This window comes from Lampetra planeri, chromosome 56, assembly GCF_965212315.1.
Source record: "Lampetra planeri chromosome 56, kcLamPlan1.2.h2, whole genome shotgun sequence".
Lineage (NCBI taxonomy): Eukaryota > Metazoa > Chordata > Hyperoartia > Petromyzontiformes > Petromyzontidae > Lampetra > Lampetra planeri.
Genome location: NC_136162.1, coordinates 5225209 through 5235183, shown reverse-complemented (window position 1 = coordinate 5235183; position 9975 = coordinate 5225209). Strand labels below are relative to the sequence as shown.

At 44.1% G+C, this 9975-nt stretch overlaps 1 protein-coding gene across 1 annotated transcript; it reads left to right on the top strand.

Moving 5' to 3' along the window:
• The first annotated feature begins 926 nt into the window (after positions 1-926).
• MED4 (mediator complex subunit 4) lies at positions 927-8152 on the top strand. The gene is made up of 7 exons (XM_078618225.1): positions 927-1027; positions 1667-1733; positions 2932-3102; positions 4321-4378; positions 5348-5434; positions 6428-6559; positions 7281-8152. Exons 1-7 carry the CDS (start codon positions 954-956, stop codon positions 7457-7459), a joined length of 768 nt encoding a protein of 255 aa, XP_078474351.1. The 5' UTR covers positions 927-953; the 3' UTR covers positions 7460-8152.
• Positions 8153-9975: the final 1823 nt, after the last annotated feature.

Genomic DNA, 9975 nt, shown 5'->3' with positions numbered 1-9975 from the left:
CTATTCACCTACCCCCCCCCCCTTAATTCACCCCCCATACACCCCTACCCCCTATTCACCCCCCTATTCACTCTCCCCTCTATTCATCCATCCCCCCATATTCACCCCTCCCCCCTATTCACTCCTACTCCCTAGTCATCCTTCCTCCTCACCTCACTCCTCCCCCTATTCACCTCTCACAATCCCTCCCCTCCTCTCTTCTACCCCCGATTCTCCCTCCACTCCTTCCTGCCCCTTTATTCCACCCCCACCCCCAATTCGGCCATCCTCTCTCTCCCCACTCCCTTCCCTCCCTATTGAAACGTACCTGACCCGCCCCTACTGGACCATCTGTGAAGAAGAGTTTTATAGCGCATCGGATTCCTCCAATATAAATACATATTCTGATTTGGATTGCTCCACCCCGCCCCTCACCTCACCTCACCCCTCCCCCCATCACCCCTCCCCCCATCACCCCTCCCACATCACCCCTCCCACATCACCCCTCCCCCCATCACCCCCCCCCCATCACCCCCCCATCACCCCCCCATCACCCCCCCCATTACCCCCCCCACATCACCCCTCTCCACATCACCCCCCCCCCCACATAACCCCCCCCCACACATCACCCCCCCCCCCACACATCACCCCCCCCACATCACCCCTCCACATCACCCCTCCCCACATCACCCCTCCCCACAACACCCCCCCCCCCACAACACAACACCCCCCCCCCCACAACACCCCCCCACCATCACCCCTCTCCACATCACCCCCCACACATCACCCCCCCCCCACATCACCCCTCCCCACAACACCCCCCCTCCACAACACCCCTCCCACATCACCCCTCCCACATCACCCCCCCACCATCACCCCTCCCACCACACCCCCCACCACCCCCCACCACCCCCACATCACCCCTCCCCCCATCACCCCTCCCCACATCACCCCCCACACCCCCGCCCCTCTACATGGCGTCCGCCAGCGGCCTGGGCACCCGGGCAAGGCTCTTATCGCTTCTGGATGACATCGAAGTGTTATCGAGGTACGACAAAACATCCACCGATGTAGAGGAAACTTCGTACGTGTTCTGCAACACGATGGCGAAGTTCGTTCGCAGCGGGAGAGCGTTTTATCGCTTTTTTCTACAGGGGGAGCGATAAGGGGTAGCCTGGTCTTCGTAGGCGCTGCCTGCGGCCTTGCGTCGGGCTCCGGCCAATTTTCTAGGCGAGATCGGTGTTGGCTTACTCGGATGATTTTTTTTTCTACCATCAACGATTGTAATGTAAAGTTACGCTTTTAATCGCTGTGGAACGTTTAAGTATGGTTAAAATAGTGCAGGGAGAGAAGCCGCGGTCGACTCTACAGGAGACTTAAATGCGCGATTCCATGTCGCGCCAAAGATCATCTTGCCTTGATCATTCCACTGCTGGATGATTGCCTCCGCAAGCCGCCACGATCCTGCGGTGTTAATAATCCACCTTCATCTCATCAGTTGATGTCCTTTCCATCCAAGTAGATCTGGATAGGTACTCAATATGTGCTCCCTTTTACCAACCCGCATTGGGCAGCATGAAGTGGTCAACCCAACCTCTCCCCGAGACGGACGAACCCAAAAATTGATTGATTCTGTTGGTTAGGAAACAAGTTGGTGATCTAAATTTGCCCTGTGTGTGTGTTGCAGGGAGCTTGTGGAAACGCTCGCGTTGTCAAGGAACCAGAAGTCCAGCCAGTATGGAGAAGAGATACAGGTGGGGTCACGCTGCCCCGAGATGCCAAATGAATCTCGTTACTACTACAATGAATTAACAACAATAATATAAACTTTGATTTAAAACTTTCGTGACTGCAGGGATTCATATTATTGGTTCTTTCGGTAAAGTCACGTAGAAGGACAATACTAAAATAATAAAAATATAAAACAATAAAATTCTCACGTTTCGACTGCAACACAAGCAATTATCATCAGGTGCGAAATCATCAGTTGTGGAGCAACACAAGCAATCATCATCAGGTGTGACTTTACCGAAAGAACTAAGAATAACAATAATATATTCGGACCGAACCGATTCATCAAGCACAGTAATTCCAACTAAGTCTAACCAGACTGTGGACTTACACGGAATTCTGCTGCTCCGTAAGAAGAAAAATAACGCAAGGAAGTCCCCCTGCTTTCATATTGTCCCTTAAACGCGTGAACCGTACGCCAAGAGGTATCAACTGCAAACTTGGTATACTTATGTCATACTGATGACAATACTATATTCTATCATTTAAAATAAATAATATATTTTTAAACGGTTTTTTTTACACGCTTTCTATTCTTGTTGTATCCTCAAATCTTGTAACTCAGTTTTAACCCACTTCCCAATGTGGTATCGACTGCAAACTTGGTATACTTATGTCTTACTAATGATAATACTATATTCTATCATAAAACATATTTTTTTAAATATTTTTACACGCTTTCTATTAACTCACTCTTTTGTTGTTGTCGTATCCTCAAATCTTGTATCTCAATTTTAACCCACTTCCCAATGTGGTATCGACTGCAAACTTGAAAAACTTATGTCTTACTGATGACAATACTATATTCTATCAAAAATATATATTTTTACACGCTTTCTATTAACTCTTGTTGTCGTATCCTCAAATCTTATAACTCAATTTAACCCACTTCCCAATGTGGTATCGACTGCAAACTTTGTATACTTATGTCTTACTGATGACAATATTATATTCTATCATTAAAAACCATATTTTTTATATGTTATGTTTCGGCTTGGGTCTAATCGTCCACGCTCAACTGACGTTGGCTGTAAATCACCACGGCCCCTTACGTTATGCCAAGCTTCGTGGCCACTTCCTGGAGTCGTGGAGTTTTGCCATTATGAGTACGGTTACATTTAATGAAAGCGTGTTTTTAAATATATCTTATTTTCCCTTCAGATCTTAGAGCTGCTGATCAGGAAGGACGAGGAGCTGCAGTCTGCGTTGAAGTGCGCGACGGAGCAGGGGGAGGTCCACCTGGAGATACTGCGGCTGGAGCGAGAGGCAGAGAGGAGGGATCAGGACATCCAGCGGCTACAGCGGCAGCTCAAGGAGGCTCAGCATATCCTCGTACGCACGCACGCACGCCAGGAGTTTGGGGAACGTTTTTCTCCTTCCGATCAGAGGTCGCAACCGGGTACCCGATACCCGTACCCTACCCGATACCCGGCTACCCGTACCCGGCCGGGTACGGGTACCCGTTTGCGACCCTGGTGCGGCCGGGTACGGGTACGGGTAAGGAATCAAAACCCGTTTGCGACCTCTGCTTCCGATATATTAGGAAGTCACTGGAGCGATGCGCTTTTAAAAATAGATTGAAAAAACTAATTTCTTTCGAACTGCTTCTTGTGTTTAGTGTGTTGTCCTTCCCCCGCACCTCCGATTAGCACGGTTGGCTACGTACGGTACGAAAGAAGTTCAACATACATACAAAATGATTAAATATGGCTGCGAGGTAACGTACACAATTTGGGACAAATCACGGTGTTTTTTTAGTCTTGGCTTTATCCTTCAGCAAGGTGATATGAATGCTGATGGTGAAAAGTTGAAGTGAACATTGGCACAGTTCTGAGGCTCAGAAGTGAGTCGGTAGCCAGTAGTTGCGTAGATTTTATATAATCCCAGTACTGAACAACTTCGCATTCCTGACGTAGTTGGGGGATGAACATTGTGGTCGTTGCATATATATTATAATTGAGTCCAGTAGAACTCTTTCGTGACGAAGTTGGGGGGGAACCAACGTTGCAGATCCTATCTGTAATCTATCCAATAACCACCGTGGGGAACCATGTTATCTTACGACACTCCCAACTTCCATTTGCAACACACACTCCCAACATTCAAAGCGTGAAAGGTGGCCCTTCAGAGTGACACAAGTAAACGGGCATGCGAAAATTAGAGACACGGTTTCGCTTGGTCAAAAATATTTATTTTTAGTATCTCAGATAATTGCAGCAATGCGTACGTCTAGTTTGCGGGCCGTTTAGAAATGATAGGTCTCACGTGACCGTGGGCCGTTGGCAACGTAGAAGTTCCCTACCGCTGCTCGAGAGGGAAATGCCTTCGGGCTCTCATTATTATTTGAATGGAAACTATGTATCACTTGGAAAGGCAACCATCAGTGATAAAGGGTGATGCAAATGCAACAAAATTACTTGATCAATTTCAGCATGAAACCCACAACCCAGATTCATGTGTCAGCCAGACTGCCCGAGTTGTGAAGAATGTGAACATACTCTGAAATGCACAGTATTTAAACTACCATTTAACGGTGGTATACTTCTGTAGGCCACCGCAGTTTATCAAGCTAAAGAGAAGCTCAAGAGCATTGAAAGAGCCAGAAAAGGTAACGTGTCTTATTTTCATATTGACATGCATACATGTGAAGTTTGTTATAACTGGGTGAGGATGTTGCATTCAACCTTTGTTCAGAATAACAAATATATTGATTGTTTATTAACTACAAAACTGCAATGTATATATAGCCTTTGACATACAGAATTGTACAGGGTGGTCCAGATGTCTTGTCACTCCCAATTAATTGACCCATAATCGTGTGTCCTTTACATATTAATTTGTCGTAAACCCTTCAAAAAATATTACGTTTTAGAGAATTAAAAGAGTGGCACAATACTTCTGGACCTCCATGTACACCTATGGTGTAACCGTGTTTTTGTCTAGCAGATAAATTTGTCTCTGCGTGTGATAATAAAATAAACACAACATTACAGCCCCCACAGGCTAAAGACTTCTGGATCAATATTTGCCAGCAGATTTTTTTTGAGACTCGTTTTGCGCTTGAAAGTCTCATCAGCCACTAGCAGAATCATGAGTCAACTAGTTTCCTCAAGTTATGTTGCGACTCAGAAAGTTGAAATCGGGGCCAGTATTTCTGCTAAAATTGCTTTTACAAAGCACTGGGAACTCATCCACAATACCCATAATTTGATTGACTTGAACCTTGTTTATTTTTTAGTTGGAGAGATATATTATTGTCTATATTACCACTATCCAGATTGTGAGCAGCAGAGAATATGCAGCAAAATGTTTTGTTATACTGTAAATGTATTGTCCCATGTCTGTTCCCCAACCCGCACTGACCAACGTGGTCAAATATGGTAAATTAATTCACACGGCCTGGCACATCCAGCAGTGGATTGACAAAGGGCTGTACTTGTATCATCGTCCACACCGGTATATGGAATGAGTTTTGTTAAAGCTTATTTTTGGGTTAGCGTCACAGTTTTCACGGCGATATTTACGTCGAATAAGTGCTTGCAATGACATTTGAATTGCCTTTGTGATTTTGAACCAGGAGCCGTGTATTCCGAGGAGCTCATCAAGTATGCTCACAGGATCAGCGCGAGCAATGCAGTGGCTGCCCCTCTCAACTGGATGCCTGGTAACCACCTCGCATTCATTTTCCATTCATTTGAGACAGTGTTGTTTTCAGTGTGCAACTAAAGTTTCTGTTAGTATTCTCGGTTCTTTTGGTAAAGTCACGTAGAAGGGAAATAATAAAAAAAATATTGTTTTATATTTATATTATTTTTATTATTTCCCTTCTACGTGACTTTACCGAAAGAACCAAAAATATAAATCCCTGCAGTCATGAAAGCTTTAAATCAAAATTTTCTGTTAGTAGTGAAGCATTAAAACACCACCACATTGACTTGGCGTGTAATTCTTTCAGAGTTCATAAATTTAGCACTGAATTGTAGTAAAACAACAGGGCGTATACTCCAGCGGTACTGGACCCCGCCAGGGGAACGTGGAGTTACACCAACAGCTCCAGAGCCCCCCCCCATGGAGATGATTGCAGCTTCTTTGCTCGTTTGAGCAGGGATGTGCTAACTTTTTGTTAAGTTAAACTATATTTACACAAGTGTTATCAATTCATATATTTTGTCATCATAAGCACAATTTTGCAAAGTGAAAATTGCACGGTGATCTTTGACATTTTAAATGAGTTTATGCTCAAGGTGTGCTTGTGCAAACATTTCAGTGTTTTACATGGCACCACAGGTAATTAAATAAACATTTCGTTGATAAAAAAAGCAGATGAGGCTAAAAGGTATCTTTTCAAGTGAGAATTGGGCCAACAAAAACAGTCAAAAAGCAACTATTTATAGGATCAAAAAGATATATAATACAAAAACACAAATGCATGCCATTCCTTTATTTAAGACCAGGGAATTTTACATTTAAATAAGGTATCATTTTAAATGGAGTATGTAGAAAATGAGGTACAAATCGAAATGTCGTGCACATTAGACGAATTTCTCTTTCGACTTGGGTCTTGCCATATCTCGGCAGCGATCTCATACGTCCGTACTCGTAGCACTTGCCCCAACAGTCTATTAAATGCTTTCTGTGTGTATGTGTGTGTCCTCAGGTGACCCGAGGAGACCGTACCCCACTGACCTGGAGATGAGGAGCGGATTCTTGGGACAGCTGAGCAACCTCCCGTCAGCCGCGATGAACGGACACTTGCCCGGGGATGCCATGGCTGCCGGTCGTCTCCCAGGTAAACAACAAAACCCAACGCAAGCAACACCTGGAAAATTGGCACGGACCAAGAGTGGAGCAGGAGCTACGTTTAAAGCTCACAGAGATGGTAGCCTTTTTTTATAACGGAGGCGTGGGTAAGTGACAGCTGTGTAACTTTACTTTCTATGCAACGGTTAAACAGGTCGGTGCTGATGGCAATAAGTAGAACAGTAAAGATATTACATTTACTGATGATTTACAATCCATTGGTCAATGCACTGCTGGATAAAGTCCCCCATCCCATGTAATTCGTGGGAGTTGTTAGCTCAAACTTCACCACGTAGTATTTTTCGATTTAAAGCTTTCGTGACTGCAGGGATTCATCTTCTTGGTTTTTTCGTGACTTTACCGAAAGAACCAAGAAGATTCACCACGTAGGTTAGCGAGGGTTGGCGAACGGACTGGTTCGGATATCACTTCACTGATGTTAGCTGTTATCTGTATTTAAACTCGGGTTGTTAAGTTCAGTGTAGAGCAATAACTAATGTGCCATTGATTTGTCCTCTGGGTTTTAGTATGTCAGGTTTATTCAAATATTTGAAGGCACTTCTGTCTTTACACAGTTTTAGGTGGGTGGCCATATAGGGCACATATTTATCAAGGAGGTGACTGAAACCAATAAGTATTTTTCAAGGGGAATCCAGTTTGCATTTCCACGTGTGATCTTTTTAACAAGCGTGGCGTTTGTTGCATTGCAGACATCTTGGCACCGCAGTACCCCAGCACCTGGCAGACGAGCGGAGAGCTCTCTGTGGGGCTCATGCCAACTCCTGGAACGGACTTTTCTCTGGAGCTCCCGGGACACAACAAAGAGAACGAGGACGAGGTGGAGGCCATGTCCACGGACTCATCCAGCAGCAGCTCGGACTCGGACTAAACCAATTCGGCCATGAATGAGACAGATCTCACAGTCGAACCATGGACTGCAATGTGGGGAGACGTGATACTGTCCCTTCTGTTAGCGGCTCATTTAGTGATGGTGGGGCATTACGCATTTCCTCCGTGGTTTACTTTAGCCTCTAGTTATTTAATACATTTTACCACCGAATGGATCCACCACCTGGTTTTCCATCGTCCCCTACTTTTTGTGTGCGTAGCCAAGTATGGGTATCTGTTCGGGCTCACTCTTGCAACGTGTCCGAACCTCTGTTGTCTTCGTTACTTTCACTCCAAACCATTTGAGATAAGTTTACTGTAATCTTTGTAATATAACAAAAGTTAAATAAAGTTCTGTTAGCATTTGAATGTACAGTAACAAATCAATAGGGCTTTGGTACAGAATATGTAAGTGTTGACTGTGGTATTGATTTCTACATGTTCTAATGTTAGAGAATTCAGTGGTGGTTTGTGTTGGTCCGAAACTGGTTCTTTTAAACGGGTGCCACCCATTGTATAGCATTGAATCAAATATTTTTTATGTTCAAAGAATATTCTTTTTCATGAGCCAATTATTTAAAGTAATATTGAAGGTGTAAAAAATAAACATTGGTTAAATGTGGCTCACTTGATGAAATGGTTTGTAAAAATGTATTTGACATGCATATTTACAATAAAGTTTCATTTTTTTTTACCATGTGGAGGGTGGGAATTATTTGCTATGCAGGTATTGTATTGCAAGAATTCATACTCTGGGTCTTTCGGTAAAGTCACGTAGATATAAAAAAAAACGTTTCGATCGCAACACAATCAATCGTCTTGAGGTGAAAAATTACAGCAGGTATTTTTTCAAAAAGAATAAATATTTCTTCCTGTCTCAGCAATCCGCCAAAAGTCATGTTACATAGTGAATTATATTATCAATCAAGGTGACAATCCACTGCTGGCAAACTCATGGAGGCCTTGTGGGGTGATCGGTAGTGTAGCGGCTAGTGCACTCCGTTAAGAACCTGGTGACCTGGGTTAAATCTCTGTTTGCGCCCAACACCATTGACAATTGTCTGAACCGGTCATGGGCCTCCTCCCCTGGGTCGACTCAGCCTCAAATGAGTACCTGGGTGCGGTGTGTAAAAATCGCCAATGGGGAGACAAAGGTGGTCGGGCGTGGTGCTGGCCACCCACCCCATCGTGTGCCGTACCGGCCTTCATAGGTGCTCGCTAACAGCACTTGCCCCAACAGTTAAGGCTACAAGGGGTAGCTGTCAAGTTCTAAAATATACTCTTTGGTTCTTTCGGTAAAGTCACGAAGGTAAAAAAATAAAACAATGAAAATAATATCGAAAGTCGTGATAAATTATTTTTATTTTATTTTTCTACCTATGTGACTTTACAGAAATAACCAAAGAGTATGGATTCCTGCAGTCACGAAAGCTTCAAAGATTCTAAAATATATTTTTAAAATTGCAACACGTTCACCAATGACACTGGCCTTAAAGGCAAAACAATAAGTCGACATTTCGATCAATGATCCTTTTTTTCATAGGATAAAATTTGGAGAATGCACTTTACACCATGGATTCTGCTGAGAAATATTTTTTTAATGTCTTGAGCAGTTTTTTCTTGAAAGAGGAATATGATTACAGTACTTATAATGTTGGAAGCTATTAACAGACTAATGAATAATCAAAACGTGAAGAACCAGTGGCATCTACATCTGCAGAACATGAACCAGTGGCATCTACATCTGCAGAACGTGAAAAACCAGTGGCATCTACATCTGCAGAACGTGAAAAACCAGTGGCATCTTCATCTACATAACGTGAAGAACCAGTGGCATCTACATCTGCAGAACGTGAAGAACCAGTGGCATCTACATCTGCAGAACGTGAAGAACCAGTGGCATCTGCAGAACCTGAAGAACCAGTGGCATCTACATCTACAGAACGTGAAGAACCAGTGGCATCTACATCTGCAGAACCAGTGGCATCTACATCTGCAGAACGTGAAGAACCAGTGGCATCTACATCTGCAGAACGTGAAGAACCAGTGGCATCTACATCTGCAGAACGTGAAGAACCAGTGGCATCTATACCTGCAGAACGTGAAGAACCAGTGACATCTACATCTGCAGAACGTGAAGAACCAGTGGCATCTACATCTGCAGAACGTGAAGAACCAGTGGCATCTATACCTGCAGAACGTGAAGAACCAGTGACATCTACATCTGCAGAACGTGAAGAACCAGTGGCATCTATACCTGCAGAACGTGAAGAACCAGTGACATCTACATCTGCAGAACGTGAAGAACCAGTGGCATCTATACCTGCAGAACGTGAAGAACCAGTGACATCTACATCTGCAGAACGTGAAGAACCAGTGACATCTACATCTGCAGAACGTGAAGAACCAGTGGCATCTACATCTGCAGAACGTGAAGAACCAGTGGCAAATTCAGACCTTATCGGTCACCCCGTGACCCTTATAAATCTTAACGTTCATCCTACAAAGTCCCATCAC